Consider the following 23816-nt stretch of genomic DNA (forward strand, 5'->3'; position numbering starts at 1 on the left):
AGAGGTTGGTGAGGTTCGAATCTATTTCAAGGAGAACAAAGATGTCATCTGCATATGTATACAGTGTTTCAAAGGGAGAAAGATGGAAAAGCTTCACGACAATGCGCCCAATCACGCTGCAGTCAAAATTCATGAGTTTTGCGCAACAAATGCAATGACAGTTCTTCCCCAGCCACCTTACTTCCCTGACTTGGCTCCTGCTGACTTCTTGTTTCCTAAACTTAAATTAATGCTGAAAGGAAAGCGATTCGGCACCATTGAAAACATAAAGCAAAATTTGATGCAGCAACTTTTGGCAGTTTCTGAAGATGCGTTGAAGGACTGTTTTCAGAACTGGAAACAAAATTGGGAAAAGTATATATGTAGGGAAGGGAAGTACTTTGAAGAGGACTCAATGGAATAGGTTGCAAGATTATTTAATAATTTTTTATAAAATCAGTCCTGGAACTTTTTGAACAGACCTCGTATTTTGTCTAATTGGTGATTGCTTCAGGCACCCACTTTGAGAAAATGGCTTAATCTTGTTTATACTCTCATGGTGAAGGAATGCCATAGGGCGGGGAAGGCTCAACCACAGAGATGGCAGAAATTTCAGCAAATATGGGAACCTGTTTGGAATTCAATTCCACATGGAGCATATAGCTAGCTATAAAATTACTGAATTTGGTTTTTCTTTTTGGGACTCTGATAGTCTGGGAATATTTGTCATGTGACAAGTTAAATATTTCAGCTCCAGTTCTGTTCTATTTTCTTGACAGGGCTGGGGCTATGGGTTTATGGGGAATGGATGGACTGTGGGTGAGTTGGTGGGTGAAGATATATTTTTTTTTATTGTTAATGTTGACTTATTTGTCTTGATAATAAAAAGAATTACAACTCCTAAAAAACAGAGGTCAAGGCCTGCTAAAAACTTCACTCTCTGTGCTCTAACTCTTAAAATACACTTTTTGATTGTTTATGTTTTACGTGTTTTACAAATGTTGTGTGTTATGTTATACAACACTGAGAATATTAGATTGGGAAGCATAAACATTATACCCCCTTTTATCAAGCCACATTAGGGTTTTTATCGCCAGCCACTGCAGTTAAAGCTCCAACACTCATAGAATTCCTATGAGTCGGAGCATTTACTGCAGCGGCCAGCGATAAAAAATGCTAATGCAGCTTGATAAAAGGGGAGCTTAATAAATTTAAAAATTAAAATAAAATACTCCGACGATTCCCTTTGTAAAGCAGAAACACTAACTATCCTTTATTTATTAGCTGGCAGAAACTTTGGTATTTACTCACCAACTTGCTGGTTTTGGCTGTTTCCAGGACGTCTATAAAGAGAGCAAAACAAACAGAGCACCATTACAGTTTGCACTTTGCTACTGTCATTTGATCTATCCCCCACGGTTGTGTGTGTAATTTTACTTTATATTGTATTTGTGATTGCAGCAGCCTGTAAACTAAAGCTATAAGTAACTTCCTGCTAGAGTTTGCCACCTTTGCTTTCATAGGTCAAATGTTGCATATGACCCATTTTCTCCAGTCACTGAAAGGCTTGCCAGGTTCATGCATCAGCCTAAGACACATCCATCCTCTGATCATACTGGCCAATCCACAGCTCCCTAGATGCTCAGGTATTTTTAAACTCCTCCATTTAGTACCGAAATCTCATAAGCTCACAGGCCCATATTCTATAAAACATAACATGTATCTATAAATGCCACCCTAACGGTGCCTAACATAAGTGGCAAAAGCCATTAAAAAAATCATTTTTAAAATAAAAATGTAGGCACCTACAAAACTGGCACCCAGATCATTTTTACGGGGGTGCCTTAGAACACCTAAGGTCGAAGTAGGCATGGATAACACTGGAAACAACCTTAGGCATCCTACGGAACCTCCATAGATGCGATTCATATCAAACATGGCCGCTGGAAATGTAGGCCTCAAAAACCCTGGCCTAAATTTCTGGCGCCTATATTTGAAGTAGCCGCAATGCCGCTGTGTGATTGAAATACAATCGGCGATCATTTTATAGGCAGCCGCCGATACCGGTGCCGTTTGTAGAATGCAGCCCACAGAGCACACAATGCAAGAACCTCTCTTTCATTCTGGAAATGCATTTTCCTTTTCCTTGAAGCTCAATATCCATCCATCCAGTCATTCAACATCCCTCTCTCACTGTCTTCCTGATTCATCCATTCAGAAATCAAACATCCATTTCTTTAGTCTCTCAGCATCTAGTAGCAAAGGATTCATCCTGCAAGGACAGAACTCTTGTTTCAACCACCTTATTTACTTATTTGCAATAAACATTTGGAAATCCAGAAAAATGTATCTATTTTATTTTAAAAATTTATATTCTGCTTAAAACCTAAGCGGATTACAGTAAAAACATATATAAATCCAATTCACAAAACATCAATATGACTCGTATATCACAAATTTCTAAACCACCACATATTACAGTCTTTCTCAGATACTCAGTCATACAAATTTCCTACTAGATCTTTTAGATTTTTATGTGGATTATTTCGCCTTTATGTGGATTATTTTATTCTACCTTTGAACTTTGACATTTTCAATAAAGTCCATTTCAAGAACATCGTCACTCCACAGTGTTTTTTGGTTTCTCCTGGATTTTTTCTCTGTGGATTTCTTGGGGTCAATTTTCTTTGGTTTTGGCTATAGGCAATATACCTCCAATCTAATAGAATGCCTGAATAAAAAGGTGCTTTTGCAATAATGCTTTAAAGCAGGGGTAGGGAACTCCGGTCCTCGAGAGCCGTATTCCAGTTGGGTTTTCAGGATTTCCCCAATGAATATGCATGAGATCTATTTGCATGCACTGCTTTCAATGCATATTCATTGGGGAAATCCTGAAAAAACCCCTATCTGCCATATCTTCAACCTATCGCTCTCCACTCTGACTATAACTGATGCCTTCAAACACATAATAGTTAAGCTGCTCCTCAAAAACCATTGCCGGACCCTGCTTGCCCCATCTCCCTCTTCCCCTTCTTATCCAAACTACTTGAACATGCTGTCCATCGCCGTTGACTTGACTTTCTTTCGTCTCAAACTAACCTCGACCCGCTTCAATTGGGCTCCGCCACCTCTATGGAAACTGCCCTTGCCAGTGATCTGCTGCTGGCCATATCCAAAGGCCTCTACTCCGTCATCATCCTCCTGGATCTATCTGTGGCATTCAGAACTGTAGATCATCGCCTCCTCTTGGGTTTCGAGGTTTATGTCATCACATGTTTTTCTTCCTATCTTTCCCATTGCACTTTTAGCGTAAGTTCTGGAGGATCCTCCTCTGCTGCCATTCTGCTATCAGTCTGAGTACCTCAGGGCTCTGTCTTAGGACCTCTTCTCTTCTCCATTTATACTTCTTTCCTTGGTGCTTTAATGTGAATGACAAGTAAATCTACCTCTCTACGCCTGAAATTTCTACCAGAATCCAGGTCCGAGTATCAGCCTGTCTGTTTGACATTGCCACCTGGATGTCTCGCTGCCAGCTAAAATTAAACATGGCCAAGACTAAACTTCTTATCTTTCCTCCTAAATACCCTCTCCCTCTGTTCTTGATTTCAATGGATAATGCTCTCATCCTCCCTGTCTCATCAGCTTGCAACCTAGGAGTCATTTTCAACTCATCTCTTTCCTTCTCTTCGCATATCTAGCATACCATCAAAACTTGTCAATTCTTTCTCTACATTACTAAAATCAAGCCTTTCTTTTCTGAGCATACTACCAAGACCCTCATCCATGCTCAACACCTCTTGTCTTGATTACTGCAACGTGTTTCTCTTTCACTAAATCAGGGATCCCCAAAGTCCATCCTTGAGGGCCGAATCCAGGTTGAAGGCCCACTTTTTTGAAGCTGCTTTTAAGTCCTACCCCTATCTGGGTTGTTCCCTCTGTAGTCTCCTACCCTATCCACCACATCAGTCCCCTTGTAAATCTCTACTTGATCAATATGCAGAGATTCACCTTTTGTCCTGTGTGTCCATCCTAATTAGACTGTAATTAGACTCTTTTGAGCAGGAACAATATCAAGTTTTTAATGTACATCTGGTAGCACTATAGAAATACAAAAATAGTAGTAGTAGTACTTCTGAATCTATCCCCTATCACCTTTATGTTTTGTCCACCTCATTCTAGTTCTACCTATCAATTGCAAAAGGTCTGCCTCCTTTGCATTTATGCCACAGAGGAATTAAAATATCTCTGAGCCCTGCCACTGGATGAACTAGGCATCTGCCTAGGGAATCAGCATTTGTAGACAGGGCAGTGGTATGGCAGGAGAGCATCATCTTTCCTGTTCCTTGTCCCAGTCCTGCAGCCAGCATCTTTTCTCCCTTCACTTCCCCATGTGTCTACTTTCACCCTACCACTTCTGGGACTGTTCCAAAATTACTATGCACCAGTGTGATGCCTTCCAGTAGAGGCCTGTATTCAAATGTTGCCATGTTTTGCCCTCCTTCCGGCAGGGTATGTGCCATGGGAGGGCGGAATCTGCCAGCACACGAGACAGATCTCTACTGGAAGCCCTAGCTCTGGTTCAGAGTACTTTAGGAGCAGGCATGGAACAGGTAGGGTGATAGTGGAAGGGAACGGGGAGAAAATGCTGGACCCAGGAATTAGAGAAAGAACAAAAGGTGGACACTGGACCCAGGTGGGAGATAGGGTGGGAAAAGGGAGATGCTGTATTTGGAGTGGGGTAGGGAGGGAAGGGAAGGGGAGATGATGGACCTAGCAGGGATAGGGAGGGGAAAGAGAGATGCTGGGCCTGGTGGGATGGATAGAGAGGAAAGGGGCACAGGGAGTTGAAAGAGGGATGCAGACTATCTGGGGGAGCTAGGAAGAAGAAAAGCAAATACTGAACATAGGGGGAGAATGGCCTTAAGCCACTCAGGGAAGTGGGAGGGGGCACAAGGTTTACACTTCGCCAAGTACATTACACACTTATTTATTTTTTATTTAAAACATTTCTTACTCTCTATATCCTTCAATTCTATGTGAATTACAAGATACATAGATAATTTAAAACAAACAAAACTCAAAATAAGCTGTGATCTACTAATGCAATATTGACAACAAATATAAAAATACAGGAATCCTTCTCATCTCATCTCACCTCTCCTAAATGCCTGAATAATGTCACTCAAACATTACCGTTTTGAGCAGTTTCCTAAAAGTTATCTCCTTGGGTTGGCTCTTATTACATCTCCCTTCTCGTGCCTTTCAAGTATACATGTTGAAATATTTAAGTCTTTCCCCATATGCTTGATGACAAAGGCCAGTGACCATTTTAGCAGCCAACTTCTGTACTGACTCCATTTTATTTATTTCTTTAATAAGGGGGTATTCTTTAGAATTGTACACAATTCTAAATAAGATCTCACTAGATACATAAATAGAGGAATTATTCCCTCCTTTTTCTTAGTGGCCATTCTTTCCCCTATGCACCTAAACAACCTTCAGGATTTTGCTGTCATGTTTTTTGTTTGGCCACCATAAAGTCATCAGATCCTTTCAGTACAAACAAGTGTTTGGGACACCCCATTGCCTCGATAAGGGAAACGAGAAGGGAAAGTGTGAAATCTTCCACCCCGTGTGCAGCGGTGGCCAAAAAAGCAAACAGGATGCTAGGAATTATTAGGAAAGGGATGATAAATATGATCATATTATAATCTTTTATTTTTTTAATTCTTTATTCATTTTGAAAACTTACAGCAAGCGTACAGGAATATATCATTAGTAACAACAATAACACTTGTAATTCTCATATAATTCTAAAAAACATAAAAATTATATCCCGTCCCACCCACCTTCTTTCAAATATTATAATCAATTATATCATAAATATAATATAAACATATAATTTAGTGAAATTTCCAGAAAAACTCCTCCCACCCCCCTATGTGTACATATATTCATCCAAGGAAAATGATGTTTATATATTACAATATCATTCCAATGGCCCCCAGATCTTTATAAAATTATTATAGTTCCCTTTCTGTATTGCAATTGCTCTTTCCATCTTAAAAATATGGCATACCGAATTCCACCAAAATGTATAATTAGATATAGATCATATTATAATCAATGGCTTAGCCATAGGTAGGCTTGGGCAGGTCCAGGTCCACCCAGCTAGAGCTCAGGCCCGTTCAAAATTTCATCTCCTTCAGTGTGTTTGGTAGGGATTCCAAAGCCTCCTCTCCACCAAAGAGTTTACATGTTGGGCAGTCGCCGGATCTGTCCTGGAGCTGTCACTGTTCCCATCCACAGGGCATTCCCTCCCTCGCGTATGCTCACTTTTCACGTTTGTGCAAAACTGAGCATACTATACATTCATGTAAGCTGACAGCAGCAGCTCCAACTCCAGGATAATGCCAGCAGCCACCCAATATTAGGGTTATCAGAGTTTCCATCTGGAAAATCCAGACCCCTAGACCCACCCATAGGCCCTCCCTGACCCACCCAACCCATCACCGTCCTGTCACCCCCCCGATCCCACCCCAGCCCCACCTCCAATCCCACCCCCCTGCTCCTTGTTCTCATTGGGCAGCACACCAACGCATGTGCAGATGCCCTCCTGCCTGAAGGAAAGCTTTTCAAAACCCAGAGAAAGTGCTGGGGATTTGAAAAGCTGGGGAAATCCAGATATCTGGTAACCCTACCCAACGTGTAACTCTTTGGCGCAGAGGAGGTCTTTGGATGACGGGGATTGGGGATCACCACCAGCACAGGTTTACCTTGAGGTGTGCTGGGGAAGGAGCATAAATTGAATTTGGGTTTGCTGTAGTTGGGGGTGCGGGGGCAGAAATTAAATTTTTAGCCTACCCTTTTTGCTTTTGGGCCCAACCTAATCAGCAGCCTGACTACGTTACTGATTATAATGCCTCTGTATCGCTCCATGGTGCTACCTCATCTTGAGTATTGTGTTCAATTCTGGTCGCTGTATCTCAAAGAAAAGATATAGTGGAATTAGAAAAGGTTCAAGGAAGAGCAACCAAAATGATAAAGGGGATGGAACTCCTCTCATATGAGGACAGGCTAAAGAGGTTAGGGTTCTTCAGCTTGGAAAAGAGATGGCTGAGACGGGATATGATTCAATTGTACAAAATTCTGAATGGTGTAAAACAGGTAAAAGTGAATTGATATTTTACTCTTTCAAAAATTACAAAGACTAGGAAAACTCAGTGAAGTAGCCCCTTGATAGTCCCATGAGATGATGGGTGAAGGAGTGAATCCCACCTGCATCTGCCCCTAGCAGCTCCATTGTGAAAATGGTCACCACAACCTCTAATGGTAGTCTCGCAGTAGTTTTGAGCATATTTTGGAAGGGTCAAAAATGATACATGTATATCTCATATCACAATGCAAGCAAGTTTATCATTTCAAAAATTTTCCTGTCTCTATCCAGTGGTGTAGTGAGGATGAGAGGCACCCAGGGCAGAGATGCCATTCCCTCGCCCTCATCTCTGCCCCCCACTCTCCTTCCATGATCTCCCCTGCCGTGTGCATGCCCCCTTCCCTTTCCCCCATACTTCTAGTTGTTCTCCGCTGCAAGTAACAACTTTACATTTACATTACATTACATCAGGGATTTCTATTCCGCCTTTACCTTGCAGTTCAAGGCGGCTTACAAAAGATTTACAAAACGGGGTTACAGTGTAGGAATCGAAGATACATTAGAGTGGTAGTTAGGTAAATTCGAGGTAAGGATAATTACAGTTTACAGTAAAATTGTGTACATGGAGGTAAAATTAGGTGATGTTAGGGCTGATTTAGGAGTTTCTTAAAAAGTATTGTTTTTATTTCTTTTCTGAAAGTCTTGTAGTCTGATGTGGTCATCAGTAGGTTGGAGATTCGGGTATCCATTTTTGCGGCTTGAGTGGCCAGGAGGCCATCGTGAAGCTTTGATCTTTTTACTTCATTGATTGGGGGAGGCATGAATGGGGAGTGCGCTTTTCTGTGTCTGAGTGTGGATGCCCGGTTGAGGCGGTTATTCAGGTAGGAAGGACTGTCTCCGTTTAGGGATTTAAATAGCATGCAGTAGAATTTGAATTGTATTCTTCCTTGGATTGGTAGCCAGTGTGAGTTGATGTAGGCTTCTGTGATGTGGTCAAATTTTCTTAATGAGAAGATGAGTCTCAAGGCTGTGTTTTGGATTGTTTGAAGTTGTTTGATCATAGTAGCAGTGCATGGGAGGAAAAGGATGTTGCAATAGTCTAGCAGTCCTAGGATTAAAGATTGTACTATAAGCTGGAATTGATTTCTTTCAAAAAATTTCCGGACTTGTCTCAGATTTCTCATGATTGTGAAAGATTTCTGGATTGTATTATTTATTTGTGGTTGCATGGTACAGCTTCTGTCTAAGGTCATTCCTAGTAGTTTTATGGTGGTTTGGATGGGATAGTTGATTGAGTTGAGTTCTAAATATTTTGAGGTTTGGATTTTGTCATTTTCGAATAGGATGAGTTTGGTTTTGTCTGGGTTGATTTTAAGTTTGTGATCTTTCATCCAGATCATAACTGTATTAAGTATTCGGTGTAGGGTGTTTGGCATGGTGGGTTTAGGCTGATCGTAAGGTGTGAGGATGGTAATGTCGTCCGCGTAGCTATAGGTGGTTATACCTAGATTGTTCAGATGTGTTCCGAGAGAGGCAGTGTAAAGGTTGAAGAGGGTGGGGGACAGTGGGGAACCCTGTGGTACTCCGCAGGGGTTTGCCCAAGGTTCTGATTTTACGTTGTTTGATTTTACGCTGTAGGTTCTGGATTTTAGGAAGCCTTCAAACCAGGCGTATACTTTATCAGAGACACCTATTGCGTCCAAGATTTGCAGAAGGATCTTGTGATCAACTAGGTCAAAGGCTGCGGTCAGGTCTAATTGTATAAGGAGCATTTTTTTTCCCTGTGCTGAGGTGTTGTCTGATTGTGTCCATAAGGGAGGCTAGGAGAGTTTCTGTGCTGAAATTGGATCTGAAGCCAGATTGCGTGGGGTGGAGGATGTTATGGTCATCTAGATAATTAGTGAGTTGTTTGGCCACTAGGCCTTCTGTAAGTTTGACGTATAGCGGTATTGAGGCAATAGGTCTGAAGTTGGAGGGTTGGTCTGGTGGTCCTTTTGGATCTTTTTGGATTGGAGTGATGATGATTTTGCTGAGTACAGAGGGGAAAATGCCATCCGTGAGCGTGGATTGAATCCATTGTAGAAGTAGTGTTCGGAATTTTACACTGGAGGTGGTAAGGAGGTAGGAAGGGCAGTGGTTGTAGTCACAAGAGGCGTGGCTGTATTTTTTGTAGAGGTTATTGAACTCGGGCCATTGTATGTTGGTGAATTGAGACCAAGTTCTGTCTGCTGCTGTTGAATCTTTTTCTGTGGGGTGAGTTGTGATTATGCTTAGGTGGGATGGGGTAGAATCGAGGGTGGCTCTGGCATTGATAATTTTGTTCTTGAAGTGGTCAGCTAGGAGGGTAGCTGATGGGATTGGGGTATTGTTTGTGGTTGTGTAGGGTTTGGTGTCTGTCAGATCTTTTAGGATTTGGAAAAGTTTTTTGGTGTCTTGGAATTCTGTGCCTATAAGATTTGAGTAATGAGTTTTCCTTTTGTCTTTTAGTAGTCGTTTGTATTGTTTGATGCTGCTTTTCCAAGCAGTTTTTGTTTGTTCTAGATTTGTTTTTCTCCATTTTCTTTCTAATCTTCTACATTGTTTCTTGAGTTGGAGCAGTTCATTGTCAAACCATGGGTCTGATCTTCTGTTGGTTCTGGTTTTGGTTTGTAGTGGGGCTAATTCATCAAGGATGTTGGTGGACATATGTTTCCAGTGAGAGATGAAGTTTTTTGGGTCTTGGTCTTGGAGTGATTCATCTACTTTTGACCAGAAGGTGGTTGGTTCGATATATTTGCGTGAGGTGTATGTTCTTTTTATGTTAGATTGAGGTGTAGTTTTGTTCTTGTTCCAATTGATTTTGAAGTTGTAGGTGAAGTGGTCTGACCAAAGTGATGGGGACCAGGTACCTTTGGGGGTTTGAATTACTGGGTTGGATCGTTGGTATGTCATGAATGCTGCAATGTCCAGTTGATGACCTTTTTCATGTGTGGTTTGTGAGCTAGAGAGTTGCACGGGGACAAAAATCCCACCCGTCCCCGCCAAAGTCCCACCCGTCCCCGTGAGGAATCCCACCCGTTCCCACCCGTCCCCGCGAGGAATCCCCTCCGTCCCCACCCATCCCTATAAACTACAGAAATAGTTATTTCATTTAATTATGCTACTGAATTAAAGGCTCTGGTAGAAACTTTAACCTGCTTCTCGTGACCTCAGCAGCTCTCCCTCTGAGATTACTTCCTATGGGTAGCACCCAGAAGTGACATGAAGCGGGAAGTGACATGGTCGTGAGGACCAATTTGAAGTTGTTGCTTGCGGCGGTGAACAACTAGAGGTACAGGGAAAGGGAAGGGGGCGCGCATGTGGCAAGGGGAGGAGTGGGAAGAGGCAGAGGGGGCGGAGAAGAGAAAGGGTGCTGGCGTCCCTACCAACATGGCGCTGGGGTGGACCGCCCGCCCACCCGCCTCCCTTACTATACCACTGGTTGTATCTCTTGTTAAGTGCTAATTATAGATAGAGTTTGAAAAGGAGTAAGTGATGCACATTGGGAAGAATAACCTGAATCACAGTTACCAGATGCATAGGAATTCTATGAGCATCGGAACAGCGTCTGAGCTAGAGAGTTGCACGGGGACAAAAATCCCACCCGTCCCCGCCAAAGTCCCACCCGTCCCCGTGAGGAATCCCACCCGTTCCCACCCGTCCCCGCGAGGAATCCCCTCCGTCCCCACCCATCCCTATAAACTACAGAAATAGTTATTTCATTTAATTATGCTACTGAATTAAAGGCTCTGGTAGAAACCCATTTACAAATAAGCAAAAAGACTTTATTAATTTGGAAATATTAATTGGGAAGAATACATACTTTGTAAACGGGTTTCTACCAGAGCCTCTAATGTTTATACATTTTTATCAACACTACTAATATACTACTTTATCCTAAAGCAAAAAAAAAAAGAAATAGAATTTTTTCATACCTTTGTTGCCTGGTTTCTGCTTTCCTCATGTTCTCATTCAATTCCTTCCATCCACTCTCTTTATTCTCTCTTTCTCTTCCATTTGCTCTGTTACTGTGCCTCTTCCTTTCTCCCCCCTTCCAAATTGGTCTGGCACCCATCTTCTTCCCTCCGCTCCCCCCATAGTCTAGCATCTCTGTCTTCTTCCCTGCCAGCGTCTTTTCCCCACTGTCTCTTCCCCATTTCCTTTCAGCGTCCTTCTCCCCCCCATCTTCCCCATGTCCTGTCAGCGTCCTTCTCCCCCGTCTTCCCCATGTCCTTTCAGCGTCCTTCTCCCCCTCCGTCTTCTTCATGTCCTTTCAGCGTCCTTCTCCCCCTCCGTCTTCCCCATGTCCTTTCAGCGTCATTCTCCACCCCTTTGTCTTCCTCAGGTGCTTTCAGCGTCCTTCTCCCCCTCCCTCATCTCCCCCGTGTCCTTTCAGCGTCCTTCTCCACCCCTTTGTCTTCCCCAGTGCTTTCAGCGTCCTTCTCCCCCCTCAGTTTTACCTTAAGTATCTTTTCCTCTCCACTCCACCTTTCCTCCCTTTTTCCCTCCTTGCCCCTTACCTTTGTGGCGCTTCCCCGCCCGACTGACAACAGAACAGGCCCTTCTTATCTTGCCTCGCTCTGCCTCTAGCCCCACCCCCACAAAGCCTCATCTTTCTTTTCCGACCTCCAGGTCACATCTGGAGGGCCTCCCAGCATGCACAGATGTGAGTGACATCATCCGCGCATGCTCAGAGGCCCTCTAGATGCAGCTGGAAGGTCAGGGCTTTCTAAAAGCTAAACTACCGGGTTTTGGTCTTCTAAAAAGAGGTCTGGTAACCCTACCCACAATGAACAGATTTTGATAGAAGTGGATACAATCTCAGGAAATACAATTATAGGGATATACCATACCTTTTTTGAGTATCTTGGATACAGAAGCTTCAGGAGTTTCTGGAGATGTGGTGTCCGCTCCATTTTCAACAGACTGTATCTAAATAGAATCATATTAACAGCACTGATTAGTCTTGCATTGTAACAACTTTAATTGGGCAATTTTGAAACTAATCACAGGGCTTCTATTGAGGCAATGAGGTTTTCAAAGAAAAACTCTGTGTGGTTACATCTATCCACATATTTTTGCACTACTTTGAAGCAGTTGCCAGTGTGCCCATGAAAAGTAAGTAGGGAGGCTTTCGGAATAAAATTTCCCATGTATTTTCCCTTTCCTCCTTTTAGAAAATATTTTTAACTTTAATTTTATTGAAATTTAACAATCTAAAACGATTTCAGCAATCATCAGTTTACCTATGTAAAAATGTTAGTTGAAAACTGGCATTCATATACATCAATGGTCTCAAACTCAAACCTCTTGCAGGGCCATATTTTGGATTTGTAGGTACTTGGAAATTACGTACACATGCACAAGCTGCACTGCCTCCAGTGGTTACCTTACATTCTGTAATGTTGCCCACCTCACTGCTGTAACCCCATGCAAGCACTTTCCTGCATCTGTATGTGATTGTCCTCTCCACTCCACCTCACAATCGTGTACAGATGCAGGAAAGTGCTTGCATGGGGTTACAGCAGTGAGGTGGGCAACATTACAGAATGTAAGGTAACCATTGGAGGTAGTGCAGCTTGTGCGTATGTACGTAATCTTGTGTTGGAGGTGAAAGCTGAAGGCGGTTGCGGACGCAACCACTGGACACTTAAGGCACATGTTTTCCATAAAGAATCATTCTTTATAATACCGAGGGCCTCAAAATAGTACCTGGCAGGCCGCATGCAGTCCATGGGCTGCGAGTTTGAGACCCTTGATATATATCCTCTTCATCTGAGCTTGGAGGTTGAGCTATGAGTCTAGAGAAGGGGTAGGGAACTCCAGTCCTCGAGAGTTGTATTCCAGTCGGGTTTTCCCAATGAATATGCATGAGATCTATTTGCATGCACTGCTTTCAATGCATATTCATTGGGGAAATCCTGAAAACCCAACTGGAATACGGCTCTCGAGGACCGGAGTTCCCTATCCCTGGTCTAGAGGTTACTGCTGAAAAAAAAGATTTCTTATAGCGATAGAGATGTTATCACATGTTAATTATATTACATTACATTACATTAATGACTTCTATTCTGCAACCACAGAGCAAATCTGAGTAATTCTATCTGCCCCAACCAATGTCAGAAGGCCACTATTATATCATAAGAGTTATGGGCCTAATATTCAAATGATTTGTGAACCTAGGATCTGATATTCATCCAGCGGCAATTAGCATTTTGACTTGTCTATGGCATTGAATTTCCGAGTCTAAGGATCTGGTCAAAATAAAGTCGGTTAAGGAGAAAATTCCTCAAGCAGTATTAGGCCCTTAAGCTACGTTAATTGGCACCAAGGTTGTCTGACTTAAAATACTGCAGCAATAATTAATTTGCTGTGGGTTAGGTAGTCAGGAGACACAAAATATGCAAATGCATATTATGTATATCATTACTATACAAATGACTGAACATGACTTGCAAGTTGTGTTAGGGACTCAGAATCACAGTAAAATAATCCCCGCTTTTAGTTGGAATTATTCAACTGTCCAGAAGCATCAGGCTGTAAAGCTGCGGCCCGATACTCCCAGGCCTGCGGATATTCTGCCCCGCCCCTACTTAAGCTGCATCCCCTCAAATAAAAGGCCTTCCCCCACCACAGGTGCCCTCTTTATAAATCAATCATCGGTGGTGGTGGTGGGTGTCTGGGGGCATCCAGAGGTCATCCTAGGATGCAGGGGGGCATCCAGGGGTCTTTGGCAGAAGCAATGCCCAGTCACTCCTTCCTTGTGCTGGACCACTTTCAAAATGGCACCCCAAAGGTAGTCTTGAGCAACTACCACTAGGGGTCATATTTCCATACAAGGGAATTTTTCTTTAAATGGAAATTTGATCCTTAGCAGTAGCCTCTCCTAGCCATTTAAATCATTTTGATTATCGGGTCCCTAACTTTCACAGATATACTCCTAAATTGGCCTCTAAAAATGTACTGGGGCTGATTACCTACTGTAACTATATTCAAAAGAGGGTGTTTTTTTTTTTTTTTTTACAAAAGTATGTTGCTTTTGCACTTAGAATATCTTCTCAACAAAAATTAACAAACACTAAGACCGAAGGCTACACAACAATTTTTCTGGGCGTACCAAGCATGTCCTCAGCATTTGCCGCACTGAAAACTGGACTAGCGTGTTTAAACCTGGTTGCAATTAGCAAGTTACGTGAACCTGCACTATGTGCAAAAGCGCTCTAGCTATAGTATGCAATCCACTCCCATGAGTCACCTAGTTCCAGGAAGAAAAGAGTGAGCTGCAAGTGGGAGCTGGAGCTCTGCATAGGGCCTTGGAGAGAGTCAGTAGAACCAATAAGTGTCTGGGGAGGGAGGTGAGAAGGGGCAAAAAGGTAAGAAAGAGGGAGAAAGCGAGAAGGGTTTTCTTGAATGCTGAGAGAAAGAGCTATCTTATCAGTACACCCTTATTTCTTCTGTTAATCAATTTAGAAGCAGACTTCTTCCTCAATAAGTGTTGTACAGCAGTATAGAAGCATCAATGCACAAGCTTATCAGGGATTTTCAGATATCCACCCGAGTAACATACCTCATGATGGTAGGAATCCTCATTACTCCCAGCCTGGCATTTTCAATTTTTTAATATAAATACTTTTTTCTAATAAATACTTCTTGTCAAAAATGCTTTTTAAACTGTTTTATAAATATAATATATGAAGTTTTTAAACTTAGCTTCTAAGCAGTTATGTCCCCTTGCCGACGCGTTTCGCAATACTTTCTCAAGAACGGGGGAATCTTAACTCATAATTACTACTTAATTTATGCAGCCGCTGGCTTTCTAAAATAAAGCATTTATTAGAAAAGTATTTACAGTATTAGAAAAAAGTATTTATATTAAAAAATTGAAAGTACCAGGCTGGGAGTAATGAGGATTCCTACCTCCATGAGGTATGTTACTCGGGTGGATATCTGAAAATCCCTGATAAGCTTGTACATTGATGCTTCTATACTGTTGTACAACACTTATTGAGGAAGAAGTCTGCTTCTAGAGAGAAAGAGCTGACAGCAAATGTAAGAATTTGTATGACGGTGGGCAGAGCTGATGGAGGGAAATGAGCATGCGCACAGCAGTACAGCACTAGAAGAGAGGGTGCCTTTGTCTTCTGAAAAGTAGCCGTGTCTGCTTGAAGAGTAAGCATGCACGCTTGTGCATGTGTGTATGTGCCTACAGACAGTGACGTAGTGAGGGTGAGAGGCGCCCGGGTCTGTGGTGCCCCTCCCCCCACCTCCTGTGCCGTGAGCACGCCCCTTCCCCCGTACCTCTTTAACTTTCCCGGCGCGAGCACTTTGGCTCTCCCTCCGATGTCACTTTCTAGGTGCAGGATCCGTAAGTGATGTCAGAGGGAGAGCCGACGCTAGCGCGAGCAGCAGGTTAAAGTTACTACTCATGCTAGCGAAGAGCTAGAGGTACGCGGGGGGGGGGGGAAGGGGAGGAGCGGGAAGGAACGGGAAAAATGGGTGGTGGTGCCCCCACCAAGACGGCTCCCGGGGTGAACCATCCCCCCTTACTATGCCAGACATGCTGGGTCCCAGGTCAAAAAACAAATGAGGAAGCCCCCTGATCCCCTCTTCTCCTTGCCACCCCTCCAATCTCCCTACCTGCCAGTTTATCACACTGACACACCCTCACCAAACACAGAAAAAGGGACCACAAATTACAAATATGTAGACAAACATTGAACTGGGAACTCCAAGAAGTTTATTAAATTTGATATACCACCTATCTCAAAGGAAATCTAGGCGGTTTACAATAAAAATATAAAGTACATAAAAACATATCTTTTTAGTCAAGTGCAGTGTGGAGTTGAGAACAGGGACCTAAGTTACAATGTATACTAAAACAAACATATCTTCATAATATAGGGTTCTCAACCCAGTCCTTGGAATACATCCAGCCAGTCAGGTCTTCAGGATATCCACCATGAATAAGCATGAGATAGATTTGCCTACCATGAAGGTAGTGAATACACATTTATCTCATGCATTGCAGATAGCCTGAAAATCTGACCGGCTAGGTGTATCCTGAGCACTAGATTGTGAACCCCTGTTATAATACAAATATATGATGGCTCTTCAAAAGGTTTTCACACGTTTTATTTTTTTTAACACTATTTATTAAATATCTCAAAAGCAAATTACATCACTTTTCCACATAATCACCGTGCTTTGCGATACATTTTTCCCAGCATTCTACTAACTTCTTAATGCCATCAGAAAAGAATATTTTTGGTTGAGCCCATGAAAATATCAAAGTGCGAAACTTTTTAAAGAACCCTTGCATATGGACCAAATATACAGTCCTAAAATACAATAGGATACAATAAGTTACAGGGGCAAATTCCTCTGAAAACTGTCCCAATAATATTTTATATATATTTATTTTGCTTCCTCCATTTGTGAATCTTTTTCACAAATAAAACTTTGTACATTTATACCTCAAACACATCATCCATAAATTTCACTTTTTAGGGCAGTCCATCTTTGGAATCTATGATTTATGACAAAGAAAATGGAGGGTGAAAACGACTTGTCCAACTCCCTATTTTCAATCCACTGCTCTAGAGCTGCAAAGTTACCCAGTTCCAGGAGGAAATTTTTTTTTTTTTTTTTTGGGGGGGCAATCCTATTTTTGAAGTTATATCCTGGAACAGTGTATCTTCTCTAGTGTCTGATTCTACCCATTAAAATCAGCACTGCAGATCCCATAATGCACCTGAATAGGGTTGTCAGAAATCTATGGCTAGCCTGAAATCTCCCTCCTGAAATTAAGGCAACTTGGCAGCTCTCCAGCTCTAACTATTAAACTGCTCCATTCAAAGTGTGTGATTGCCTAGTCCCTGTGCTCACTAACAAATTATTATTGCCACCACATCTGCCCTTTTTGCCTGCTAATTCTGGAAAGGTGGCATGAAGTAAAGACCATGAATGAAGATCTGGGATAGGAGATAGTAGGTGGAAGATGCAGGGAAACTGAATGCGACTCGTTGGAGAGGGGAGTGGTGGGTGGGTGTGTATGAGACAAAGTAGTAAATGGAGATACATGGTAGGTGGCCCACTAATATGTATTTTCCTAATTCCCAATATAGAGTTCATTTGGATCTGGAAGGCTCATCATCTCTATAGGGGCTTGGTTTGCTGCCTGTCCTGTTTCCTTCAATCTTTGTCTGTAGTACGTGTGCCAGGGTGCCATAAGCCAGCAATAGCAATGGTCCTCTATAGACTTCCATTCTAGTCTGAAGAACATTGCTGCTTTATTTAGTATTGCTGAAGCCCGAAGACCCCATGGGAAGCCGAAACCAAAGGAAAAAAAAATAACAAGAAAAAAGCCAAGCATTAAGGACTCATAATACAGAAAGCTTTATTGAACATTTTGCATGTGTCTGAGGTCTGGAAACTTGTGGATGAGCTATATAATTGGAGAGGGGAGTAAACAGAAGAATGCATGATTAGACTAGTTTTTCCTTGTCTGATCACTTGCATTTCCTTCCATGTATATAGCAAGGATAGCAAATTAGTTTTTGAATGGGAATCTATCAATGGAATGTGTTTATGAAAGTAAGTACTTTCATAATTTTCCAATATTCAGAAAAAGTTTAATATCTTTAAAATTGGTTCATTACTCTTTATCAAGGCTAAAGGTCTTAGAAATGGTATAAATACTTCTAAGCATCTTGAGCTATAATGACAATTATGGAAACAATTGGTTAAAATGAAAGCAGTACATAGGTGGTTATAAACAGAGCCCATACTAGGCTAACCAATAGCAAATACAACATTATGGAACTCTATGCGATACTCTCCATAATCTGCAAACGAGCATCTTCCACTAACTGCAATTTCTCCCTCCGACTATTCATACCTTATTTTGTTGGGTTAGTCTTATGTTATTTTTTTTTTCTATTTCTTTTCTTCTGCCCGATATAGTAATTTATATTTATCTTGTTAGATTTACAATTCTATCTTTTTCTCTACAATGCAACCACTCTGCTTCACTTTCCCTGGTTCTCTGCATCTCTCTGGGGCTCATTCTTCCTTTTTATGTTTGAATATGTGAATGATGCTCTTTTTCTCTTAGGCGCTTTAGTTTAGATTGTGAGCTCGTTCGGGACAGAGAGTGAAGTTCAAAGTGCCTAATGTATTTAGTTTTGTAAACTGCTTAGTACTCATGTACAAGCGGTATATCAAATACGATAAATACAATACAATACAAATCCTATTTTAAAACTCAAGTTTATGGGACTAAAATCCTATCCTTAAAGAAAGGAAGTGTAGCAATATCGAAAGTTTTTATTCTAAGAACATTTATGACCTGGTATTGAAAAATACCAAGGGGCAATTCTATAGCTGGGTACCACAATTTAGATGTCTAGATGCCATGAGTTGAGTGTTCATTCTATAACAGCATCTGGGTGCCAAGATTCCACTATAGAATGCCAGTGTAAATTGGCATCAATCCTCCTACTCTGAGGCAAACCCACTTATGGCATTACTTTATAGAATGGGCACCTAAATACATGTTCACTGTTATAGAGTTACCCAACACATGAATAAGTGCTCTATCTGGACAGGGCCGCTGAAAACTCAGACAGATATTCCGCCTAATTCTATAACTAGTTGGTGATGTTCGGCCACTGAGGACCTGATTTTAATTGGTTTAAATGGCATGGTAATTGACCATGCCATTAAAAACCGATTTTAAAAAACCCATTATTTTAATTATTTATTTACCCTAGGTTTTACTAAGCCGTGGTAGAGGCTTCTACCGCTGCCCGGAGAGGTAACTGCTCAGACGCTCATAGAATTCCTATGAGCGCCAGAGCAGTTGCCTCACCAGACCGCAGTAGAAACCTCTATTGCGGCTTAATGAAAGGAGCCCGTGTGATGCCTAGCAATCCCTACCTGAAAAGTAGGCGTGGTTAGGGGGGCGGAGAATAAGCATGGTTGACTTCGGATTCACTAGGCGTGGTAGTTAGGCACCGGTAAATTAGGCCAGGAAAATCCTGGCCTAGTATACCGGCGCCTACCACAAGGATGTCTAGTGACACCTAAGCATGCTTAGGCGCTGCTAGGCATGATTCTATAATGGACGCCTAACAGTTGATTGACAACTGTGCAAAAAAGCACCTACATATTAGGTGCCACTAGGCACCTTTTATAGAATCAGGTCTTGATTGTATAGATATGCAGATTAATATAGACCAGTGTTCCGCAAACTTTCTGAAGCCGTGGCCCACTAAACTCAGTGCTGCGGCTGGAGGGCATCCGGAAATGCACGGATGTTGACATGATGATGTCGCATGCATGTGTGACATCATCATGTTGATGTCTGCGCATGCGTACAGCCTGCTATCACTACGCTGGTGGGGGTGTGCTGGAGGAGGAGAGGCGCCGGTGCTGACTGCCTATCTACAGGATGTGCCTCTCACCGCGAGAGGCATGTCCTGTAAGCAGTTAGCCAGCGCCGGTACCTTTCCTCACCGGCATCTCACAGCATACTCGGAATCTCGCTGCAGCACAGTTTGCGATACACTGATTTAGGCCAACAATAAGGCTTTCATATCTTAAACCATGCAGTTATATGTGGGGAGAGAGGGGGGGGCAATACTATAACTTGGTGACCTTTTAAGTAGAGAATGACACGGGGACAAATTTGTCCCCGTCCCCGCAGGAATTCAATTTCCCCACCCCGTCCCCACGAGTTTTGTAGATGTCCCTGTGTCTGTCCCATTCCTGTAAGCTGTTTGAGGCTTGTGTAGATGAGGACAGAGCTTGCAGGAATGGGGCAGGGACAGGAAAAGAACTCGCCGGGACGAGACGGTAAATGAGAGCCTATTCTATTATGTACCCGCATTTACACTAGCCACAGACCTGGCATGACTGCGGTTAGGAAAATGTGGCAAGGGGGCATGTGTAACTTACAGTATTCTTCAGTAAGTTGTGCATGTTATGGGCAACATCATCTATGACCCTCTCATGTGAACGCCTCTTTGCATTTATGCATTGTCACTTTAGCGTATCCTTACAGATTAGCGCTCACTAGCTTTGCTGCCGCATATTCATGTAAGTGCCCATTTACCCTTGAAAGTGCCAGTATGCACATGAATGTGAGCACCCAGTTATAGAACTGCCCTTATAGAAGCTGAATGCTGCCACTATCCATAAAGCCAGCAGCAGTCGCTAGTGTTCACTTTTATTCAGAGCCACTCACTATCCAGATAGCACTGCTGAATATATGGAATATATTTAAATACCATGACTGGGAAATTTAGCTCAGGAGAAACTTAGCTCCCAACGGCTACCCACCAGCTCCTGGCTAAAGCTAAGTAATAGTCTTATTGCTAAGAATATTGGCTAATCGGGAAATCTTTGAAATACAAAAGTAAAAATTAAAACAAAGATAAAGAGCACAGATAGAGCCACATTGGTACAGGGGAGGTGCATTGGCTAATGATAGCTCACGTGAGGGTGACCTGGCCAGAAACATTTTACGTTAGGCACCTGTGAGCCCTTGAAGCCATTTACCCCCCAGCCCTATTAATATTGACAAATATTCAAGAGTTCAACACAACCACCTTTACTTCCACAGTGTGATTCATTTTGGTTTTAGGACACATCGTAATCAGTAGGTGTATTTGGGTTTAAACAAAAACATTGACTGCGCCCAATTTTGGTTTTAGTAGATCCCCTTGCTGTTGTCATTAGGAATATAGCTTAGCCATGAATTCCAATGTGCTTGTGATTTTCACACCTTGGAGGAGGTAAGAAAGACAAACAATACATATTATCATGATCTGTAATATAAACTAGCTATAGTTCAAGCAGCAAACTTTAATAGGCACGATTTAACATGTATGAAATAAAAGTCAACAGTGTGCATGCTACTCCAAAGTGCCCATCCACAGGGTGACCAAATGACTGGATCAACACTTGAACATTTTTACATGATCCTTTTTATTCTTTTTTTTTTAGAGAGGAAAGGGGGAAAGAGAAATAACTTCCATCCTAAAGCACTCTGGGATATGTAGTTCTGGTTGGTTTGTTTTTTCCTATTGAAACAATAAAATTACAAACCCCCATATACTTTTGAATGGGAATTTAAGGACTAAAAATTCCAGAACTTCATGAAAAGATTTTTGTGTTCACACTCATGTGATCACCTGACATGTCCACCTGGAATCATGTTATTGCTAGAGCACAATAGTAGAGCACTCTTTCCGATTGCCACTACTATGTCAAATAAAAATTGTAATGGGCATATGCCTTTGCTGCTAACTGCCTATCTAGATTCTCCAGTAATGCTCCACCGCGTATCCTTCCATGCCGACATTAAGCAGATGACAGAGAAAAATAAGTACCTGTGACTGCCGCACAAAGATTCCATGGTTCTCCTCACAGGTGAAGTACCTCTTGCCCTGCACCGTCCCATCATTCTTGCCCTTAGCCTCATCCAGAATAACTCCGACCCACTTTCCTGATGCAAATGAAGTTGCACCGACATAAGCCACAGTACCACGATGTCCTTTTCCAATGACTTCTACTCGCGAGCCCACTTTCAAGGGCTTGCCCGTCGCTTCCACACTCATCCTGGTCCCAGTGGTTGGTGCCTATGGATAGCCAGGGAAAACAGGGTGGTTTTTTACAGTACAAAGTACAAAATGTTCACAATCGCTTGTGGAGGGAAAGAATCTGCGTTATAAAGTTGTAGGGAAGGAACAGTCCCCTAGTGAAGCAACAGAAAATCATTCATCATGTGATTTATGATGCAATAAAAGCCTGTCTTCATAGTAACACTGCATCAGAATGCAGGTCTGCAATAACTGCCCACCTTGGTGACCACAGAAAGCTCCATTCATATATTTCAAAGGTATGGAAAAAAAAAAAAAAGCAGATGAGGATTAACAGCCTGTGTTTTTTTTCTTCCTGGTTTGAAGCCCCATAATTTAACAAAGTTAAATGGCTAATGCATATTTAAGTGATATTGCTTACCTGTAATAAATATTCTCTAATGACAACAGATGAATCTGCCCCATGCACTGACTTGAAATAGGGCCCAGAAATTATGGGAATAATTTTTTTTCAGGCATGGGTGGGGTTTTCTGCACCCTTCTAATCCCATAAATCTTCAGTTTTCTGCCTAGTCAACTTCCTTGGAGTAGTAAAGTAAGAGAATTCCCAATGGGGAAACAAGTGAATTATTTGCCTCATTCAAACAAAACTCTTATTTTCGATACACGGTTTTGTTCTTTCTATTAATAAGCAGACAAATCATATATATGATTCTCCTGAGCCAAGTACTGCCTTCAAATAAAGATGGAAGACAAACACAAAAATCTGCCATGCATTTAACCATTTTTTTTTAAAGGAAAAATCTCATTTAATTATTTTTGATGCTATTTTTGGTTTTCAGCAACAAGAAAACACAAAATCATAAGAATGGTCTCTCAAGAGAGGGAAGATGGACAGTTCAAACCTAGCATTCTCTGTGTCTAGACAACTAGTGATTAAGTGGACTGAACATCATGCCACAGCCTTTCAAATTTCTAGGGAGGTAGACCTTATATTGGCAACTGAAAACCCTACCAACATAACCCCTGAGATGCACTTCTCAAGTCAGATTTGAGAATGGCAGATGTACAGTCTTAACATCCTCGTACATTAAAGTTTAGGGGTGTGTTTCATTGATATACATGATATACTTTCAACATTAAAAAATTTATAGAACTATTCAAAAAGCAATTATAAGAAACTAAAAAGGCCTGAACAAGTCTTCAGACTCATTAACTCAATTCTTGGTGTAAGCTCAATATTTAGCAGCCAAAACCACCACAAATTGTTTAGGATAAGTGCCTATCAGCCTTGCACAGTGAGAGAATGCAGTTTTGGCCCATTCTTTTTAGAAGATTAGCTGAAGGACTTTCAAGTTGTCTGATGTTTTGTAGTCTTCAAGTCTTGCTACAGATTTGCTATTGGATTCAAGTCTAGGCTTTGTCGGGACCATTCAAGGATTTCACTTTCTTCTTGATGAGCCACTACATTGTTACTTTTGCCTTGGGTTTAGGATCATTATCATGTCAAAAGATGAATCTTCCTCCCATTCCCAAGTGTACAGCAGACTAGAACAAGTTTCTTCCAGGATCTGCCTGTATTTTGCACCATCCACGTTTTGCTTGATCTTCACAAGCCTCCCAAGCCACAATGTTGCAAATCACTGCAATATAATGCTACCACTACCATTCTTTACAATACTGTAGGAAGGATAATGTTAACAATATGACATTTTACATCACAAATATTGATTTTAACATTGAGACCAAAAAGTTGCAATTGGGTCTCATCAGATTAAAATATCTTTTCCCACATATATCCAACACCCCCTAAGTGTTTCTTTGTCAATTCTATGTGACATTTCTTCAGCAACAACTTCCTCCCTGTCATCTCCCCATACTAGCCACATATGTGAAGTAATCATGATACTTCTCAGTCAGAAGCCTTTGTAGCTTTTTTAAAAAGTAATCCTAGACCTCACAATAGCCTTCTGCAGCAGTTTATTTAATTTTACTACTACTAAATTTGGAGGAATGACTGAAGTAATGTCTTGGTGTCAAACTATTTACACTTTGTGCCT

At 41.8% G+C, this 23816-nt stretch overlaps 1 protein-coding gene across 3 annotated transcripts in view; it reads right to left on the reverse strand.

Annotated features, from left to right (window-relative positions):
• LOC117364589 (dynactin subunit 1-like) overlaps positions 1-23816 on the reverse strand; it is a 250634-nt gene that overhangs the window by 198746 nt on the left and 28072 nt on the right. For all 3 annotated transcript variants that reach the window (XM_033953955.1, XM_033953963.1, XM_033953946.1), the window contains exons 2-4: positions 21547-21795; positions 12007-12085; positions 1291-1322 (exon numbers count right to left, since the gene is read on the reverse strand). In XM_033953955.1, coding sequence (XP_033809846.1) covers positions 1291-1322; positions 12007-12085; positions 21547-21774 — 339 coding nt within the window. In that variant the 5' untranslated portion in view covers positions 21775-21795. The remainder of the gene's footprint in view (positions 1-1290; positions 1323-12006; positions 12086-21546; positions 21796-23816) is intronic.

Source organism: Geotrypetes seraphini, chromosome 1, assembly GCF_902459505.1.
Source record: "Geotrypetes seraphini chromosome 1, aGeoSer1.1, whole genome shotgun sequence".
In the NCBI taxonomy this organism is placed as follows: domain Eukaryota; kingdom Metazoa; phylum Chordata; class Amphibia; order Gymnophiona; family Dermophiidae; genus Geotrypetes; species Geotrypetes seraphini.